Source organism: Amblyomma americanum, chromosome 4, assembly GCF_052857255.1.
Source record: "Amblyomma americanum isolate KBUSLIRL-KWMA chromosome 4, ASM5285725v1, whole genome shotgun sequence".
NCBI lineage: Eukaryota > Metazoa > Arthropoda > Arachnida > Ixodida > Ixodidae > Amblyomma > Amblyomma americanum.
Window position 1 is genome coordinate 107,036,244 of NC_135500.1, and position 20,919 is coordinate 107,057,162.

Consider the following 20,919-nt stretch of genomic DNA (forward strand, 5'->3'; position numbering starts at 1 on the left):
AAACAGAAGAATAACAGGTTTGCTACCCCGCACGGGGGATAAAAAGGGATAAAGAGATGAAGGAGAAAAGAGAATGGCGGGAAATTAAAGTCACTATGAAAAAGTCAGCAATCTATCGGTAAAGTCAAAGCCTATCGTGCAGGCCAGAAGTTCTCAAGAAGCGGAGCAGTGCCTTGGAGGCCTTCACCACCGACGATCGCCGCGGTTAGTGGCTGACAATCAGTCGCGCCAATCAGTATGAGGCCTGCTCAGTATGAGGAATAAGTATGAGGAATAAGCGGCTGCTCTCCGGGGTGACATCAATTGCCGCTTCTAGTGGTGTCGTGGGAAGTTTCCCTGGAAGTGACAGGGAGGGGTGCAGCGACGCGCTGCTCCACCAAAGGTGCGGTGATACCAACACTCGCTGGTTTGAAGAGGTGGGGTAGCACTACGTCTGCAAGGTGAGGCCTGGTGACGGGAAGGCGAAAGAGAGCGAGAGGTCGACAGTGGGGCGATTTGGCCGGAGAGACGTGTGATCTGGGCGTGGAAGTCGTCACGATGCTCTGAAGGTCCACGCCGGAGGGAAGAGATGATGGCGGGGTGGGAGGCTGGGATACTGCACCGAGAGAAATTGTGGAGTAGGAAACGTCCAAGACGGAATCTGCCAGCTCAGCGAGCTTCTCCAAAGACAAATCCTGGGCGGGCACAAGCACCAGGCAGACCGAACGCTGAAGGAAAAACTCACGCAGGAAGGCTTGGTCGAAGGTGGCAGCCTTGTCGCCCAGGAGCTGCTGGAGCCGCCGCAGCAACTGAGTTGGTTTGCGGTTCCCCAGTTCTTCGGAGGAGATGAGCTGCTGTAGGCGGCGGTGTTCCGGGACGGTTGTTCGCTTGATGAGCTCAGCAGCCAACGTGTCAAACGGGGCCGAGGCGGGCGGAGTTATGAGGAGGTCGCGGACTTCGGCGGCAATCACAGGTGGTAGCGACGCGGCGACGTGATGAAACTTCTGCGCCTGGGTGGTGATGCGGCTAATAGTGAACTGGCTGTTGCTATGAGCGAGCCAGAGTTGAAGATCGGCCGGCGAGAACGGGGGAAGGCGAAGGGACAGCACAGAGACTGCAGTGGAAGGTCCGTCGCCGGGCATGGCGGAGGCGTTGTCTTCGGCGTTGGCCATGGTGGGGGCGTGTGTTCGAGCGAACGTCCGGAGTCACCAGTTTCTCGCGCCAATCAGTATGGGGCCGGCACGATGAAGGAAATGATTGATTTACTGGCTGAAGTGCTAGAACGTCTGATGGCGGGGAGCCGAAAGGCGCGTGACGCCGGCACGAGGAGCAAGCTCAATTAGACCGCACTTCGGCATCGTCATCATCTTCGACGGCTGGTGCTGCGGCTACAAATCTTCATTTTCTTCGGTGGCCGTGGATCTAGACGCTCCAGCGCACGTCAGAGAGACTGTCTTTCGGCGCTGTAGGCAGGGCACTCACAAAGAATGTGGGCTATCGTCTCATCACACCCGCAGATGGCACATGCAGGGTTGTCAGCCATGTCTATTAAGAAGGAGTAGTGCTTGGTGAAAGTTACACCAAGCCACAGGCGACACAACAAAGTTGATTCACGTCGTGGTAGGCCGGATGGAAGCCGAAGCTTCAGATCTGGGTCTAAGGTTTTTAAACGCGAATGCGAGAATTGGCCTGAATTCCACGCAGCAAGCGTGATGTCCCGCGACAGTGGTCTAAGCCTACCCTCTGCGTCGGCTCTCGAGATGGGGATGGACACGCAATCGCTCTCATGGTGAGCATTTCGCGCGGCTTCGTCCGCGCGGTTGTTGCCTATGATGCCACTGTGTCCTGGAAGCCACTGATAAACAATATCGGGCCTTTTATTGATGGCGGTGTGGTGGACATCTCGGATTTCCGCTACCTGTTGTTAATGGGACCCATGACGAAGAGCAGATTGTAAGGCTTGTAAGGATGCCTTTGAATCAGTGAAAATAGACCATTGCTGGGGTGTTACTTCACTGATATGCTCAATGGAGCGAATGTACGACAAACAATTGTGAAGGCATAATATTTAACCAAGAACACCTAAACAACATGACGTCCTAGTACATTCCAAGTTACTCGGGGGATGAATTGTTATACATTATTAACAACCTAAGCACAAAAATACAATCTTATAGGCTTAAGAATTAACGTAAATATAACAGAAACGAAATTTACAAACTATGAAATGGGATGACAGCTGTAAAATATTTATCGGGACACAGAAAAAGTGATGGGGTACATTTAAACTGGCCGCGTAGTTTTGGCAGATGGTGAATGAAAAAACTCAGCAGGATAATAATAATGGTGGGAGTGCATTAGGCACGTATTGTGAAGTTATCAGCGGCAACTTTCCGATATCCTCTCAAATGTAAGAATGTGATCGACGTATAATTTTGGGGGCTCACTCATGAGGCCGTAAATTTGAGGCTAAGAAAAGGTTTTCAAAGGAGGCTAGTACAGCACAAAAAATATCGGAAGGAAACAAAGAAATTGGGTAGGATATTAGCTTCATCTTGAAAACAATGTTAATGATGGCACAAGGATACTGACAACACGATGACAAACCCCAGTTGATTGGCTAACAAACGTAAATAAGTGATACCCTACTGAAATTAAGAGAAGGAAAGGACTTGCTCCTGGGCGTGTAATGCGGTTAGCAGATGACAGGCGGTCTTTGAGTGCAACACAGAGGGACCAAAGTTGAAGATAATGACGCGGGTAACGTTGAAAGTTTGTCTACAGTGACGAGGTTGTGCTGGGCAGTCACAGGACAGAGCTACTCCCAGATAAATGGAGAGGCTTGTGTGCTGACACTTTCGATTGCCTAATAAAAACTTGACACCTAGAAAGAAAAACGCATTTAACACCGTACTTTCTGTCATTCAAGTATAGTGCCTCAACGAATGCAGCGGGAGAGAGTCCTTTACTATCGTTAACATGTAAATTTATGTCCCAGCTTATCATGGTCAGAAGCTAACAGCATCCCAATGAACCAGGCTGGTGCCGGGAGCTCCCAGGCTCAGTATTTTTGTAGCGGTAGCTACATTACGGTAGCGTTTCGAGCCTTCAGCGTGGCGGCGCCGCCATCCTGTGGCTGCGCCGCCACGCTGTCGCGTGGTTGGTCACGTGGTGCGGAGCAGCTGCCGGCGGCGCGGCGCCGTGGCTGATCACGTGGTTCGTCAGGTGGTTGGTCACGTGACCAAGCTCCACTCGGCCAGCTGTAGCTATCGCGTCACTCTAGGTTTACCCAAAGCTAAACCACCACTAATTTTTTTCTCTGTATGATTCTTTTTTCCACTCTTTCATGCTTCGAAAGAACTATCTTGAACCAGCAGAAAAGGACACGTTCACAAGGAGTAGACAGGGCGACGCTGAAAACACAGCTCCTGTGAGTTATGTTTCTAACGTCATCCTGTATACTCCTTCTTCTTGTGAACGCGTCCTTTTCTTCTGTTTTTCTTTTGTAATCATGCACGATTTGGCCCAAAATGCTACGCTTTTTCAAAGCTATATTGAAATGTGGGCATGCATATACTCATTGTTGGGGCCACCTGCTGGAGACGGCGAAAGCACGCACTGCCGCTAGTGCTGCGTCCTGTTCATCATGGCGATGTTAATCTCCTATCTTTCCCACCACGTATGAACCTTTAAATGGAACACATGTGTGTTTTGTGACGGCCTCGCAGGGTAAGACAATTTCCTTGGCTATATCAACAAAACATACCGTGTTAAGTTTCTTCAGAACAGAAAACCTGCACAAATGATAAGACTTTCACTCCGAGTTTTGAGTTAGCTTTCACCTAGTTACATTTAGTTTATTAGTTTATTTAGTTACATTTAGTTTATTGGGCCGTAGAATTCTTTATCGATTCTTTACACCTCATTAGGCTCCTTTAGCTTCTCTTGATGCTTGATTTTTTTGTTTTCTTACTCTAGTGTAGAATGCACTGAATTTTTTTTTTATTAATCAGATATTTTTCAGTTCAGTTCGCATGACTTCGATTGAAAGTACACAAATACGAAACGAGCAAAATGTTTATACAATAAGGATAGATGTGAAACTGCAAATTTTAGAATGACGATAAGTCCGCCGCCATATTGATTTAATTTCGATTGGAAGGGACAGTCAGATTTTAATGAAGGCCGTAAATTTGTGATCCTTTTACTTTCTGTAGCCCAGTGAGCCTACAGTGAACACGTGTTGTGTTCGCTTTTCTTTGAGAACTGATGCAGCTGCTTAACGCACCATCGCATCTGTTTCCAGGCTCATTCGACGCCGGCTACGACCACGCGGAGAAGAAAGAAACCGCCGATTAGCGGTCGGGTGAGCACTCCACACGCTAATTATCGCTACGCAAAGGCAGCATCGTATATCCTAGAGCAATGGCAGCGCGCCGGGGCCAGCTTCGACTGTAATGTCATCTGTTTGTTTGCACATTTTGTTCTTACAGAAAGACCAAGCCCATTAGTTTTCGAGTATTTTTCTCCTGCACAGGTGTCCTTGATCCTCTCAGACGCGCACAATTCCATTTGAGCTCATTCGATTACACACCGCTACGTGAACAACGAATTCCCGCCATGCGCTCCACAGCATTGGTCACATTCATCAACAACAGTTAAAATTATTGTGCTGATCAATCGAAATACACGCGGCAATTATTTCCATCGCTCGCATCAAGCAGTTGAGACTGCCATAGAAAAGCAATGGGAAAGGCTTTTTACGATAGCAAGAACGTTATTAGCAAACCAAAATGTAAGCTTGCCGACGAGATATCTCCGGATATATTGATTGTTGTAGTGAAATCTTATAATACATGAAAAATTGCGTTCTCAAACTGTTTCCCGTTCTAAAATGCTTCCATCCAGAATTGTTGCGTATGAATTGTACCTCGTTCATTTTTACGGAAGTACAAGCACTTAGACCTGCATATGTCACGTCGCAGTAGGTTCAAAAACTAACGAAAAGTGATAATCATCATCAGCAGCAGCAGCCTGACTACGCCCTCTGCACGACAAAGGCCTTTCCTATATGTCTCCAAATAACACTGTCCTTTATCCTTATCCTGACCACCTTATCCTAACAAACTTTTTAATGTCAACTGCCCACTTAACGTTCTGCCGTATACCCTGTTAACCTTACCTTCTCTTGGAATTAAGTCGGTTTCAAAATATGTTCTTTTTCTTCGAAATCTGGCACATTGTTAGCCCCTTCTCCCAGGACGAGCGATTTCATCCTGTTCTCTTGGCCAAATTCTGAGAAAAAAATGTCAAAACCCACAACATGTATAACGCGCAGAACCGGCTGTTCACTTTTAGACTGTCCATCGATGGTATTCGTTGCTCGGGGTCCTCACCCAGCTGTCTCCGATTCTGAGACCAAAAATATATATATAGAGAGTTCTCCCGTAAACCGTCCCAGCAGCCAGTTTTATTCACATGCCTCTCACGGAAACGTCCTCGAAGGCTTTTTCCGGCCATTTGTGATGTTTCAGAGGACGAATTGATGATGATGATGATGATGATGATGATGATGATGATGATGATGATGATAATAATAATTGTGATTGTGATGATGGCGATTATTATTATTATTATTATTATTATTATTATTATTATTATTATTATTATTATTATTATTATTATTATTATTATTATTATTATTATTAATTGCAAAGCTGGAGGACAATGCGAAGTGTACATGTCGTCGAACTATTATATCATCTTCATGTCACTGCAAGCAAAGCACACCACCAAATGAACCTTTTGACCATGCCAATGGCGAAGCTCCGCATGATGGCAGTCACCCGAAATTCGGCGCTGTGAGATGTCTAAAGTCTAAAATTCGACAGTTAGCTGCCTGTAACGCTTCTTACGCCATTCAGATGAATAAGCCAGCGCTCGTCAAAGCACGCATGGTTATGGTAGAGCAAAAAGACCTGTGGGTCACCACCAATAGCCCACAGCTCACCTATCGACAGATTGACGTCATTGACTGATTGACGACCACTGACATGGTCCAAAAAAGATCTGGTGGCGGTGTGCTACGCTTGTTTTGGAAGGAATGGCTCGACAGCACGTCCACATCGAATTCGGCACCGGCTTAGAAATTCATCGTCTGAAAAAACCTAAATGTATCAACTCGCCCCCAGAAACTCGCTTCATGTCATATTTAGGATTTGAAACTGGGAATTTTAAAGAACTATTCACCCCCTCATTCAAGGGCTACTAATTGCAGCCAGGGCAGACTGAAGCGAGACGGAATACTGATTTATGCCCTTTGGTTCCTTATATCAGGTGACTAAAGGGAGTTCAAGCTGAGCCACAGGTTTCGCAAATGTTTAACATGATCGGGTGTTTTCTGCACGGACCTCGCATGCAGACGTTACACTGTGGCGATCTGTTCATGCCGCGATCGTAACACCAGGTTATGTGTAACGTCTCCATGAGGCATACTGAAGTCACTCTTTTCAATAATTGCCCCAATTTCCTCAGTTGCACATGCTTCTATAGGGCATCGGTGTAAAAGGGCCAAAATGGTTGTCTTTGAGAAAATAAAACTGGCTCAGTGCGATTACCATTACAGGTAGCATTTTTCATTAAGGAGCTTGTGCCTAATTTTTAGTGTATAATAATGAACAAATAACAGTCATAGACGAACGAAGCCAGAAACGACATTACTATAACACAAGAAAGCATCGAATATAGAGTACTCCAAAGCTTCTCTTAAAGCACAGGGAAAACACAAACGAAGTGACAATGTGCCCATTCGCCCGTTGAAATGCGACTGCGTTTGCTTCAGAGTCGAATGTATGGTGAGCAGTGAGCAGAATAGGCCACACACAATGTGGCCAACGCACTTCAGCAGATGCTAAAGTGTGCACACTTCAGCGGGGTTCTTATCTTTTACAGCCAAAACGAATAAAAGTCGGCCTCCCAAAAGGGCTTTCGCGGTCTACACGTAGACTGTATAGATTTGTTCACGTGGCCACACGTTGCAAGTGATGGATTCAAAGTCAGGTAATAGTCAGGGGTCATCACGTGACCAGCGACAGGAAGTTTACCGTGCGGCTGTTACTATCGTTGTGGCTACCCAGGTTGCCCAATGTCTGTAGGTCTTCGATTTCACTGTAGGCCTTCAGAGGCGTCAGCAAACCGCAGCCAGCTGCACAGCGACAGTTTTCGCACAGTTTAATGCGTTGCGCAGCAGAGCATGTCCACTTGGGCAATTTTTGTGCACCACAAAACCTCTTTAAAACCTCTATAATTGACGTGAATGGTCAACAGCAAATTTAATTTTTTTTCACTTTCTTGAGCTGTTCAAACGTGTTTTTTTTTCTTTTAGTGACCACACCTCAAGTCAACGCACTAATCACTCTCACATGTATGTGAACCTCTACCTCAGATGCCGTTGAGTTCCTTCGGATATGAAAGACGGCACCTCCATTTTCCTACTTCTTGTCGTTTCCGTGGCCACAGCACAGAGTAAGCTTGCTTTTGTATTGTTATATTTTGTGTACTCCTTTTTCTCACTGGTGTTCGAATGCCTGGACACTGCGGGACAATGGTGAGAATTTCTCATCGTAATACAATCTTCTCTGTACATTTGCGAAAATGTTCACTCGACAAAACATTCTGCATGCATTCGGGAGTCATACCACCAGCCAACTTTCTACTCCGCCGTGATTTTCGTGTAAAGGATTATTCAACTTTTACAGAGCAGCGAACTTAATTCTTTAACTATTTCATCATTTTGAGAAAAAAACAAATACAAAAACCAGTCAGTATTCTCTTTCTTGTTACAAAGTTGCAATGGTGGAGAGGAGGAAATAAAGGGTGATGGTGAAAAGTAGAGTCCCGGTAGAGAACGTTGCTGCTGAGCGCATAGCAGCAGTGGCCCCGACACGGTGTTACTCGCCTACCTGTTGTGCCTTTGGTATTTGCAGTAAAAACAACTGAGAACTTCCCTGTGAACCGAATTCTTGAAAAACATGCTTTCTCGGAAGCGGTTGCGCTGTCTTCGCCGTTTCCTCGTGTTTCCTAGCGATCCTTAGAGTTCAAATATCTATAGCAAGGAAGAAAGTTTGAGATACTTTCCTCAAAGGCTCATCCTTGAGCATTGTGTTTTGTTTATTACCAGAAAAGTGCAATGCTGATAATTGTCCACTTGAGAGTAAACCCTTTCCACAAAAGCTAATGTGAGAGTGACGAAGAATTCGTAGATAAACTCTGCATAAGTAGCCTGTCTTTTAATGAGAGTAGGAAGGGCATATTTCGCAAGTAGCAACTATTTAGTTATTTCCGGGTAAAAAGGACCTAACCGCAGAAGGAGCTAACCGCAGAATGGCAACACATGGTACGGCGCATGAGGCATGTCCCAAATATCTTTAAGACGCATCAAAATTCCTCAAATGGAATTGGCCTAAATCCAAAATCAGGGTTGGCCCGCACTCGAGAATTTAAAAATTCAGCTGACCCGCGTTCGGAGCCGACCTTAGACAGTCCTAAAAGGGACTTGGCTAATTTCGTAGAGTTTGAAAATTGAGTCAAACCAAGCTAGGAACCGACCTGGGACACTCCCAGAATGGGTTTAGCTCCCCCCTCCCCAAAATTTCGGTCCCCCATCCCAAAAAGTAAAAAATTGAGTCGAACCACGTTAGGAATCGACCTTAGACATTCCCAGAATAGGTTTGGCTCACCCCCAATATTTGAGTGGCCCACCGCCCTTTCACACATTTTTTTTGTGCGTAGCAATGCTAAACCGCCAGCCAGTTTTCTGGGGCCAGAAAAACGCCGCCGTAGCCAGAAATCAGCCAGAGAATCCATTTTCACTGTGAACAATAACAGAATAAAGTTGGCCTTCGGGTTCCTTTCAGTTAATTAGTACAATAGTTTGCTAACAAAGCCCCCAAAGCCTTCTAACTTCGTACTACAATGTCATTGAATCCGAAGGCATAAGGATGTGCCGGGTACAAGTGCAGGAATGCAAGATATTCACCCTCGGAAAGTTTGACTTTGCAACGTCGGCTGTATGACATTTTTTCAGTGGTAAATCGCGCTGTCATTCGCAAGGCTCGTCATATTATGCTGAACCGAAAAAAAAACGGAGTTAGTAACATTTGGCGCAAACTGGATTAAAAGTCCGCACCATCATCATCCTGACTGCGTCCACTGCAGGGCAGTTCATGCCCTTAATGACTTCGCAAGGTAATGTTATCATCCAATCACAGATTACTGAGGTATTCTCCATTAACCCAACTGCTCCCAATCCGGGCCTCTGAATTGTACCTTCTTAAAGGAGGGGGAGAATAGCATTGGCGAGACCGTGTCTCTCTGCCTAACAACCTTCCTTGTTGGAATTTTATTGCTGACTTTATGGAGGGCTATGGTGGCTGTGCAGTCGTTATAGATTTCTTCCAGTATTTTGACAGAAGACTCACCTCCACCCTTCTTCCGCAATGTGTGCATGACTTCTGAGGTTTCGACCGAGTCGAATGCTATCTAAAATGGACAAAAAGTACCTTGTTCGGAATAGTTCGTGTTGATCACATTTATCCTCTTATCTTTTTCATAATTAACAGTGCCACAATTAAGTATCCTCATTTTGGTTAACCTATTTCGCTGTAGTTGGTGTTAGCATGCTTATTATGTAAACGCCTCTGCAAATACTGAACAATGTGAATGATGCATATTTCATTGTGTAATTAAGTGTCACCGGTACACTGGGTTTTCAGCTACCACCAAGGAGACGTTAGACTACGCGACAGGAGGCCGCTTGTTCAAGGGTGCTTCAGTCGGAACTGCTCGAATCACGGATATCGACTCCTCCACATATCTATTAAATTTAAAAAAAAATTGCTTTAGCTAAGCTTCAAGCGGGACGACAGCCTTGAGTGCTTTGAGATGAGGCGAAGTTCGTGCCGAGGGTGTTTCGTACCGATTGGCTCTAAAACAATATGAGCAATCACGACGGTTCTCAACATTAATGCACGGCCGGTGGAGAGCACTGGTCGCCTGCAACGTGTGTGACACGCCGTTCCGTAACCGGCTCATAAGCGAATGCCACAAACGCACCGCGGGAATACCGGGCCTTGTTGCCATTCCAATGCACTGTAGTGTGCTCCTCCCCTCACCCCAAATTCGTTTGCGGCCGATCACTTTATTTGGTTGACGTCGAGGTTCAGGTTGTTGCAAGCTATTAGTGGGGTTAGCCTTGTCAATTCTGCCGGCAATTGCTCCACCGTAGCGACATTTAAATGCTAACTATAAGATCCACAAATCAGGTACATACCTGAGACCTGACCGATCTACGTAGCTATAAAAACAACCACCTATAACAGTCAATAGTCAACTCTTCCTGTCACCATCCGGAGTCCAAACTCGAGTCCTGGAGGAACTTTAAAAGAAGGCATAAGGCCCCCTTTCTACATGACTGTTTTCCACGCGGGTTGACAATGTGCTGAAGGGAACTATGAGGGAGTATACTCGTACGCCTGCGCGGATTTATAAGACGGGTCCGGCATCGCCTCCGCTATGTTCCACATGTGCTCTGTATGGTTATATACAAGATTATCTTATGCGCTGTCTAGAGTACAACGCGGAAAGGTGTGTGTTGTTCACTTCATTTGGGTTCTGGTGCATGCGTATGCCTGCTGTATAGAAAGATATTACTTTTCAGCGTTTCCGTATCAAGTTGTTCCTAGTTGAATTTGCTGCTGCCGGCTGAACTATATATCACCTGATACCGTCCAAACCCTCGCTCGCTGACCCATTTCCTTTTCATTTTCTCTCTTCTTATTGCTGTTAACTTTTATTTTTTCTGCCTGCGTTCCGTTCCAGTCTGCCCAAAAGGTCAAGTGGCCACGATATGCCCGCCGGACGGAAGCCTCAACGAGAACATGGGCCCCGGTTCCATCATCATCGGTTGCGTGAGGGACAGTCTAACGTGCCTCTGCCCTCCTGGAACATGGAGGCTGCTGAACCATCGCTGCGGGCCGAGAAAATACTGCTGAGAGCGGAGGCAACCGCATCTCTTCCGTCCACTGGCATCATGTTATGGTGAAATTAAAGTGCACCAGTCATGGGGCTCTATGCGAGACACATCGGTGACTCGTCTGAATCAAGCTTGTCTGGAAACATTCAGCGACTAAAAGAAAAAGGACGCCGAACTGCATTTGTTGCTGTGAGTTCACTGCAAGAGTTCACTGCAAGCGCGAATTATGCAGATGCTGCGATATATACGCAAGTAAACCTGGCTGACAGTTCTTTAAAACAATGGGCATGCGTCACAACTGACTACAGCCCTCTCCAGCAGGCGGCGATGTTGAACGCACGGATGCAAGAAGGGACATCACATGGTTATTTAGTTTCGTACTGACGGCTTAGCCGATTTCTGTAGGAACGCGTTAATTTGCGCAGCGCCGCCCTCATACAAGTAATTTTTATTGTATTTTTTGCGCGTTTTTTTTAGTATCCAAACTTTCCAATGAAGACCAAGGTGACGCTCTAAACATTATAGGCCATGGCAGGTACGAACGTGTGACAATAATATTTCAATGTTAGTAAGTAGGAGGCACCGACTCCTTGTTTTTGAAATGCATTAGCCTCCCTAACTGTAGTAACGAGATCTATTTATTGTCGCTTACGATTTCATTCACCTTTGCAAAGTAACACTTCGGAGTCATCAAAAAACAATTCTGTCACAGCCTGTCCCGACGATAAAGCAGTTCAAACGTCCTGCCTTATGCATCAGCATGCGGAAACCTCCGCACAGCCATAGCACTTCACCTGTTTGCGGTCGTATCAGCACCTCTTTCCCAGTTCAACTATTCTTACTTAACGTAAAAACGACTTGTTATTGCATTCGCCACTCTGGCTCAGTGGCTGTAACGTTGCAGCACCAATTGCAGGAATCGAAACCGGCCGCGTTCCGATGGAGACAAAATGCAAAACATCCGGCGTACCGAGAAATCTCGCACGTTAAAGAACGCCGCCGCGCCTTTGAAAACTATTCCGAACCCTCCATTGCGGAGTATCTTGTTGCCGACAACTCCACTTTAAATCTAAAAATCCATTAGGAACTAACTTTCTGGGTGTCCCGGGTAACATTAGGCACGCGAAGTAAAACTAACTGCTAGACTAGAATGACGGAGCAGAAATAGGGAGCTAAAATGGCATACGGCAAAGCTGGCCAGCGAACCAGCAAACGCGGAGAGAGCCGAATCCAACAGCGATCCACGGGAACACGCGAACGCGGGAAAGCTGCTGCTTCCACCAAAGAAGAGCGCGTGCGACCGTGGCACGTGCAGAGCAAAGGTCTAGGCCGATCGAGCGGGAAGCGCCTTCGTGAGTGGACTGTTCCGTGCGACGTCCGCGCGCGGCCGGCCGAGCAGACTGCTGGGCGACTGCGGCGTGCGTCGCCACAATGCGCCATCAGGCACGCCGTTGAAGATCGTCGGGGATGGAGAGGGGAGGGCGCCTCCTTACAAGGCGTGTTTACGCCCAGTTGTGTGCAGCGAGCGACTGACCGAGGGCTCCGTGACCGGTGGTCAGTCGGAAGGACGGAGACCGCTCCCACGGCGCCCTCGGTCGCTTCACTGCAAACGCCTCAGTTTCACCGACTGGTGCTCATGGACGATGTCGGCCACGCGGTCTTCAAGCAAGGCGTCAGCGGCGAGGCGTGAGCCGCAAATTACAGGGATATAAAATTCCTGAGTGCGGAGCTATCTCCTTGAGGCGTGGATGACGTAATGGTCCTACGCCCTCGTAGGTCGCTGCTAGCTGATAGGCACACCCTAGCTGGAGCTAATGCTAAGCGCAATTGTAGTAAAACGGCGTCCTGGTCATTATGGAGCCAATACCTACTTCATATCTTGAACCTGGATGAGTTTTCAGTAATAACTCTGCGCCCAAGTTATTTCATGGGAATGCCTCACAAGTCAGAAAAAAAATGATGCGGTTCTGAGACCTTTCACTTTAACATAACTTGTCGTACAAACCATCTTAAGGAATTTCGCACCAGTCCGGTTCCAAACATGGTAAAACATTTGGTAAAAAATTTGAGAAACTGTGAAATTTTACAAATCTTTTCGTCCTTTTGTCGAGCCCTGGATTTAGGGCAACCGACCATTGATAAGAGGTGGACGAGGTAGACAGAGAATACTCCTGGGGATGCAACTAAGGAGAGAACATCTCTGAAGATGCCCCAAAACCGCAGAAAGAAGAAGCACTAGAGTACAATAATGTTTTTTTTCTTCCTTTCTTGCCCTATTGGTCGGCGACTCAGAGTTGACGTCGTGCGTCGAAAAGCGGTCTATCGAGAAAGCAGCTCGAGCATTCCTGTCAGCTGATTTTGATATGACACTTCCTGCAAGTCTTATACGCATCCTCTGCACGTTTCGAGAGGGGTCAGTGAAATTCCTACAACGCTGACTACACCGCCGCCATGAGCGTCTAAGCGCGGTCCGCCCCAGGCTGACATTCAAGTTCATCACTGCGGCGCGCTCTCGAAAGGACTGCAGAAGGCGAGCTCCTCGAGGGTCAAGTGCGGCGGCCAAGTGATACAGGCATTTCATTCAGTTCGCCTTCGAGGCAGCCGCCGGCGGTCCGCAGCGGACCGCGGCGGCGCTGACACGCGCACTGCACGCAACACTTGCGACGGAGTAGGTCGGCCGCGAGGAGGCCAACCAGGCCAAGAGCGGTTTTCTCCTCGCTTTTACACTGCGAGGAGGGGGACCCTACTTAAAGGCGGACAGGGCCACTGGGACGCCTCATTTTCGGTGCTTCCCCTCAGCGGCCGGCCCGGACGAACGCTTTCGTGTGCCATCCCATGTGCCTTGGGCTAGTGCCTCGACGCTTCTAGCAGCCCTCGACCGATTCGCCCCCCACCCGTGTGCGTTGTCGACTGTGCGTCCCGTTGGGAAAGCCCGGTGAAAGACCTGACCATCGCGTGGTTTGTTCTCGCCCACTTCGAGGCTCCTCGGGAAGCGGCCGTCCCGTCTACGCAAGGTGAGCACTGGAGGACAAGCCCTGAGGCCCACGGGAGTGAGGTCTTGCCCATGCACCGATTTTTCCCTTGACCTTTTAAGCAACCTCATCCATGACCGGGCAGATGATACGGAGCCTTTTGTGATGCCTCAGGCGCCGCTTTCATAGTCTTTAGCGCCTAAAGCGGAATCCTTGCGACTTCCTTGCCTGTGTTGAGACGATGATGCTTGACCGATAGCCGGTGCAGCACTGTCCTTGAGTACTTCAGTTCTCCACCTATGCACAGCTTTTGACCTTGACCTTGACATCTACTACCTGCAATGGCTCTGTGCATAATTAGTGTGCCAGAAGCCCGCGGTTACGAGCAAGCCTTAGACAGTGGAATTCCATGCGCTGGATGAACGTAGTTATCTTTGGTCAAAATTATTTTGGCCACAGAGTTTGCTTGTCAGCCGTGTAGTAGGGCAGCTCTGACACGCTTAGCGCTCTAGGTCCCTCTTTGGAGGGGGGGGGGGGGGGGTAGTCTCTTGACTATGGCATGGCCCTTGCATGTCGCGAACGCAACACTATTGCTGCGTATGAGGGCTGCTGGTGACTTATCTGAACACCACGGGAATAGTGTATGCCCCGAGCGGACGTACGGTGTTCTTCAGTCATGCAGCTGAATAAGAAGACGGGCGTGTAGGGACTGCAATATCGCCCGAGAGGCAGCTTCCAGGAAACGAATGACGAAATATGCACACAGCAACCTTACATAAAATAGTCGTTCCGTGGCGCAATGCTCCAATTAATAGTGGACACAATTGTTCCCACAGTTTATAGACTTGTAATTATTCTTCTTTTCTACGTCTGTACGTTGCCCTAGAGAACTTCGAATTATGCTTAAGGCTCATGAAAGCTTTATTTATATATTTATGTCTTTAAAATATCGACAGGGTACACGTGTCCTATATGTCACTTTTCATTATAGAGTGCTTTGCAATGGAAAGTGTTTGTTACTTTTTTTCGCTTTTTGCCACAATTTTGAAGTCTATACTGGGCCTATAATTGAGGATATCCCGTATTTTTTTTAAGCACAGATGCAAAAATTGTATACCACTGGTTTCGAAACTCCATATGTTTGAACGCTCGGCTCCACCTTCATACGAGTGATCCTTTATCCGGAACATTGCAGTGAAGCTCTTGGGCGCGCTTCAAATATTCAGATGCGGCGACGGCGGCATTTTCTGAATGTGCCTACTCTTGTGCGTTGAAATCAACAACGGGACTAGTCTATGACTACGCTCAAATTGACCTTTAGATCAGCTGGAACTATTCACAGTTGAAAATATGCAATCATGTTTTTTTTCTTTGTGCCCCCACCTTGAAGAGAGATTCATCTGTCGGCCGTGGGAAGCCTTCCGCCAGTCTCTGATGTCGGCGTCCAAAAGCGCTAAGCACAATTTCTAGGGAAATGAAAATATTGCATGAAATTCAGAGTATCGCAAATCAACATATTTTTTAGAGCTTCATGTGAGAAATAGTGCGCGTACAGACCTGTGCTGCCTATTCGCTAAAAATACAAGGGCAGCATTGAAACTAACTGAACTCCTCAAGAATGCTTCAATGGTGCGCATATGCCTTGGAGCCATTTACGCGCAACATTCACGTGTGCGGCAAATCGACGCGGTATCCCTGATAGGCACTTAGGAAGATTCATTTTATTGAGCTTGATACGCCACAAGATTATTTGTTGCTACGCTTTACCTGATGCCACTTACTTCCACTTTACCTTGAAAATTTCAGTACGTGGCCATTCTTTGCGACATGCTTCTCCGACAGAGCCTCGCTTTTGGACGTGATGCGTGTCGTGTTAGCGCATTTAATTGCTTGTATGCGTTCAAAATGCTGCTGTTGTGCGTTTCGTCGCAGAGGTGAAAACTTCTAAATAGCCGCTTACTACTGGCTATGCGTAATTTGGTAACTGATGTCTTCTCTGTCCACTTCACATCCCTTTTTTTCCCCATTATAGGGTAGCCAAGAGGGGATCTTGTTAACCTCCCCTCCTTTCCTTTTCTATTACCATTGTTCATATAGGGAAATGAGCTTAATTTATCTATCATGCCCCTACATTGCGTAAACAAGCCACGAATGCCACGAATGACAAAAACGTCAATGTGCTGCGAAAGACACCACTACCATTTGTAAAATATACTTTACATGCAACCACCGCACGTTGTAGAAGCCGGCAACGTACCGAATTATGAAGGATATCAAAGTCCACGTAATCAGGGTGTCATGCACGGCATCGCCGGGTAAACGAGAAATTCACCGAAAAAATGAGCAACTACGTACTATGCCAATGCCAACAGATATGACGCAGTCACTCGCACGGACACTATCGCTGAAATAACGAGCGACGTCAGCAGTTCGCAAGATTCCGTCTCCAGGTTTTTAGACCACGTCAGGGACATTTCTCAATGGGATGAAGTTGTCCTCGGCTTCGTATTGCGTGTTTGCAACCAAACATTGCCTTGTTAACCTGCTGTCCAAAAAAATATGCTGCTGAGGGGATCGTCAGCTAGAAGAGATATGAAGACAGAGGTGCGCACTGTAACTACAATGTCAAGTCTAATATGTACAAAGTACCCATGTGGAACTAAGAGCGAGCGATGTGGGTTAGGTTCTAACATCTCACCCCAAATATCGAGGGGCCGGTCTAGAAGCCTGGGACCTCTTAAAGCTAACTTTATCAGAAAACATGGCTAACTAGGCGCTTCAGACGGCAAAATCATTGCGGAATAAAAAAAGAAAAGATAAGACAGGCCGTAAAGAAAATCAGTCGCCGGCCCCACAACGGCGTCCACTGCTCCGGGTGCGCGCTTGACACGTCTTTCCCGGGAGACGCGCGAAACCGCCTCTCCATTAGCGGGCGACTGCCGATGTCCCCGTTCCGAAGGGCCGCCGAGCAGTGATGAATGGGCGGGGTGTGTCGCCGCGTCGCTCTTTAGCGCCCTGAGGAACCGCTTACTGAGTGATTGCTGCGCAAGCGGCCTCATCGGCGAATGAAGACCTCAGCGCCGCGCGGTGCGAATGGCAACATTGGAAGAAAGCTGTGGGCATGCTCTCTGCCGGCAGAAACGAAGGAAGGTGATCGCCCGAAGCGAAAGTCTCGAATTCCATCTCTGCGGTCAAGGCCACGTTGTTGTAGCCCTGTCAGTGCCAGCCAATACGATATTTCGCAGTTTTGCAAGCATAACATGTCTTTGCTACGTAACTCGTTCCACTGATTGCGTCGCTTTGCGATTAACACCAGTTAACGGCTGCAGTTTCGGTCTCTTTTCCGAAAGAGGCCAGCAATGGAATTCGTTTCTTAGCCGTGTAGCCGTCTTAGCGGAGCAGTCATAGCACCACTTAAGTTCTAAATATGTCTAAGGTAAGGATAACCCTCGTCCCCACCTTTCAAGACCTGTTGGTCTTTAGGGGTCCCATACGGGGCCCACTGTACCGCTGAGGAGCAAACCGCGTTGTCTGGCTACTTTTGACAAAGACGGTACCTTCCGTTTGCAAGCCACAAACTGCCAATAGGACGTTGTATTGGTCGCATATTTTTGGAGTACTTTTCTTTTTTTCCTATTATTTAGTTAACGCACCCGCTGCATTCTCTTCATATGCACCGCTTGCCGCTGTTTCGAGGGCAAAATGCTGAATCCGTGCAGTTTTTCCGCCACGTTTCCGCGGTTAAACCGGAAGACTGCCCAGATTCTAGCGCAGCTGATAGAGCACGTTTTGGAGTGTGATAGGCCTAGCGGCCGATTCCGCTCTCTTCGGACGTTGTTTCTTTCGCAGTATACCCTAGCTACGTAGGGGAAATTTCGCTGTTCATTTTGTGCTGTAAATTCAGATTATATATAAATAAAATTACAAATTTATGAAGAAAATAAAACACAGTTTTTCTGCCCTTCTTTGGCTCATCCTGCCATAGTAGCAGTATATGTAACGCGATCGACCGCTATCTTTGGGGAACAAATAGAAAATCGAAGCCTTATATAGCTACGAGGCTACTTAAATCTATGTCATTAAAGACGTACTTAGAGAGAAAACCGCTTGTCTAAATGCCCATTCAGAACCGATACATACAGTATACTAGTGTTTGTCAACACCGCTTCATGGTGGTTTAAGTTGAATAGCAAACAGCGTTTGAAGACACCGTTCGCTGTGGGTAGAGCAATAACATGATACCAAGGCTGTAACACTACCATGGTATTCATTTAACTAAGAGAGTCAGCTGACGGTAAGCTGTAATTGGCTGTGGTGACAGGGGCGGAAAAAGGTGCAGAAGTCAGACAAGTATGGAGTACAAGCGGATAGAAAGTGTTTGGCTGGCAAGCTTGTGCCTGCGTAACAAACAAATAAATTTGGCGGCCCGGATACTGGCTAAACCGCGGCGCTGTTATCTTAATCAGAAAGGCAGCCGCCCTCAAGTGCGCTCAGTTTAAATACCACTGAGTGCTCTCCAGATAAAGGCATGCTATTGTCGTGAATAGTCCTAAAAGTCGTAGAACCAGCCACCCGCGATCGCCATTCTCCACGGCAGTCACGTCCGGAGGGCGTTCGCGCGATAACTCGCCCTGTGCGCCGAGGATAAAAATGATAAGACTGTGTGTTGGCAGCGATAAGTTAAGCACACTACTTGTTAACATAGAAAACACTGGGGCCATATTCATGTATATGAGTGTCGCAGTGACGAATGTGTTGTTCACCAATCTGCGCACCGGTTCTCGTGCATCAGCTTCGTGTGCCTGTGGACGTTGTGGAGAGTTCGCCTTTTATGGCCACGAGAGGTTTAATGACCTTGAAAATAGGTGTGCTCAGTTGGGAGGGGTGGCGTGTGATACAGGTGGGGACAGCATAACATAACAGCACATACTGTCACCAAGAAGCCTGTTAAAATAAGTATAGCGCACAGTGCTTCGTCAAAGGCGTCAAGGTTATTACGCTTCTAATGGCATGCTTGCCGTAGCCGTCATCAAGCAAAGTGGACGATGCGCTACAAATTTGCAAACAACATAGTCGTCCTTTCGATCCGACGGAGGAGCTCGAACTGACCCTAAAATCGGCAAAAAAAAAAGTTTTCGGTGTCTGCTTTAGTGGGCAGCCGTTCTTGTTACTGAGCTGAGAGGAACTTTTCACATCGGTGGACAAAGCTGCTCCTTGTTCGGTGCGGAAGCACTCGACTAGTGCTGCCAGACACGTGGCAGTAGTTGCTAATTTTTCCAACGGGGGTCAACTGCAGAGTTTTGGGTCATCCGAAGTGACCCAGAGGTTCTCACCGTCTGTCACACACGTGGGAGGATAGAACGTGGCGCCGCTCAGTGGCATGCTGCCCCGTAACTTTCCCTCGCAGAACTTCCGGTTGTGAATACTTCTTACAAGGGCACGACCAGGAAGCATCATGTCTTCTAAAGGGAGAAACGCGGCAATGAGTGCATTTATATTTATGCTTCATGCAAATGACATGTTTAGACCACTGTATGCAAAAAATAGGCAACATGCGTCCGAAAAACTTTTCTTGCACTGCTATGAATTGGAGGCAAGAAACCTCACCAAGTAAGAATTACTGCCTCGTTGAATCGTTAATTTCTTTAATTAAGGAAATCTTCCTCTATCTTCTACTTCACGAATCAGCAGTCGACTTCTTCAATAAAGACCCGCTGCGGTGGCTTAGTCGCTATCGACATCGGCTGCCGAGCCTAGGCACGCGGGATCAGATCTCTGCCGCGGCGGTCATTTTTTCGACATTAAATGCAGAAACGCCCGTGTGCTTTGCGATGCATTGCACTGTAAAGAAGCCCACCTGGTCGGTATTAATCCGACCCCTTCCACTACGGCGTCTCTCATTGCCCAAGTGTCACTCTGGGGAGTAAAACTGCCCCTACCGCACGCCATCACTGTTCCACAAGGCGGAACTTTTTGCGATACCTTGTAATGCTGTCATTGCCCGAGTTCAAGAAAGCATTGCGCAGCTCACCCCAGTAGTGCACTGAATTGATACAGAAGAAGAGTGGCGCAGCGAATGAGCACAGTGAAGCATGTACGCAATGTAATAAATAATGCAGCAATCGTCGCAGCCAGTCGCGTCGACCTATTAATAAGCTGATGCTGTTGTGGAGCTTATGCTTCAAGTTCATCACGTGCGTGTTTGTTATAGATGCTCTCCTTAATCACATAATATTAAAAACAGCGCTAAGCAACAAGGACCAAGAAAGAAGGGAACACACACAATGGCGCTGATGCTACATAGATGCTACATAGATGCTACATGGCGCGGATGCTACATATTGTCGCGCTAATCAACGCAGTGCAGTGTCAGGATGGCCGAGTGGTCTAAGGCGCCAGACTCAAGGTTAAAAGCCTTTCCCACGATGTGGGATGAACGAGACTTCTGGTCCACATTGGTGGGCGTGGGTTCGAATCCCACTTCTGACACGTCTTTTTATTTTAATTCTTCGAACGGTCAACGGGATGCTACATAATATTAAAAACAGCGCTGAGCGACAAGGACCAAGAACGAAGGGAACGCACACAACGGCGCTGATGCTACATATTGTCGCGCTAATCAACGCAGTGCAGTGTCAGCATGGCCGAGTCATTCTACTTGCGGCTACCGTTCGGTGCGGACGCAGGATCTCATATGAGCTCCGGCGGAGCGGCGATAGCGGCCCAGGCCGGCCGCGGTAACGGGCTTCAAGGAAACGACGATAAGGATTATCAGATCATTTTGCCGAACCTGCCCACCGGACGTGTTGTTTTGAACAGTTTTTTTGGCACAGAGACGTGCGTGTGCGACCTTTTAGAGTTGAAGATTTCCGGGACGCCTTCGCGGAGACTGGTACCCTCCCATACGTGGTGGCCCTGGGGGCGTATCAAATCAAC

The 20,919-nt window shown here is 47.5% G+C and overlaps 2 protein-coding genes, 1 long non-coding RNA gene and 1 other non-coding gene across 5 annotated transcripts in view; 3 read left to right on the forward strand and 1 right to left on the reverse strand.

Moving 5' to 3' along the window:
* Positions 1-299: 299 nt before the first annotated feature.
* Positions 300-1,151, reverse strand: LOC144129739 (uncharacterized). The gene has a single exon (XM_077663825.1). It carries the CDS (start codon positions 1,149-1,151, stop codon positions 300-302), a length of 852 nt encoding a protein of 283 aa, XP_077519951.1.
* Positions 1,152-4,275: 3,124 nt separating this feature from the next.
* On the forward strand, positions 4,276-11,127 carry LOC144130297 (uncharacterized). 2 transcript variants are annotated; one of them, XR_013314056.1, is made up of 3 exons: positions 4,276-4,345; positions 7,364-7,503; positions 10,858-11,127. It is a non-coding gene; the product is annotated as an uncharacterized LOC144130297 (long non-coding RNA). The 2 variants fall into 2 exon arrangements; XR_013314055.1 differs by having other exon boundaries at positions 4,285-4,345; positions 7,424-7,503; positions 10,858-11,123.
* A 2,692-nt stretch (positions 11,128-13,819) lies between these two features.
* LOC144128194 (uncharacterized) overlaps positions 13,820-20,919 on the forward strand; it is a 118,795-nt gene continuing 111,695 nt past the window's right edge. Inside the window, exon 1 of the mRNA XM_077661345.1 lies at positions 13,820-14,025. The gene's annotated coding sequence lies outside the window, so the exon portion shown is untranslated. The remainder of the gene's footprint in view (positions 14,026-20,919) is intronic.
* Positions 20,352-20,472, forward strand: TRNAL-CAA (transfer RNA leucine (anticodon CAA)). The gene is made up of 2 exons: positions 20,352-20,389; positions 20,427-20,472. It is a non-coding gene; the product is annotated as a tRNA-Leu (tRNA).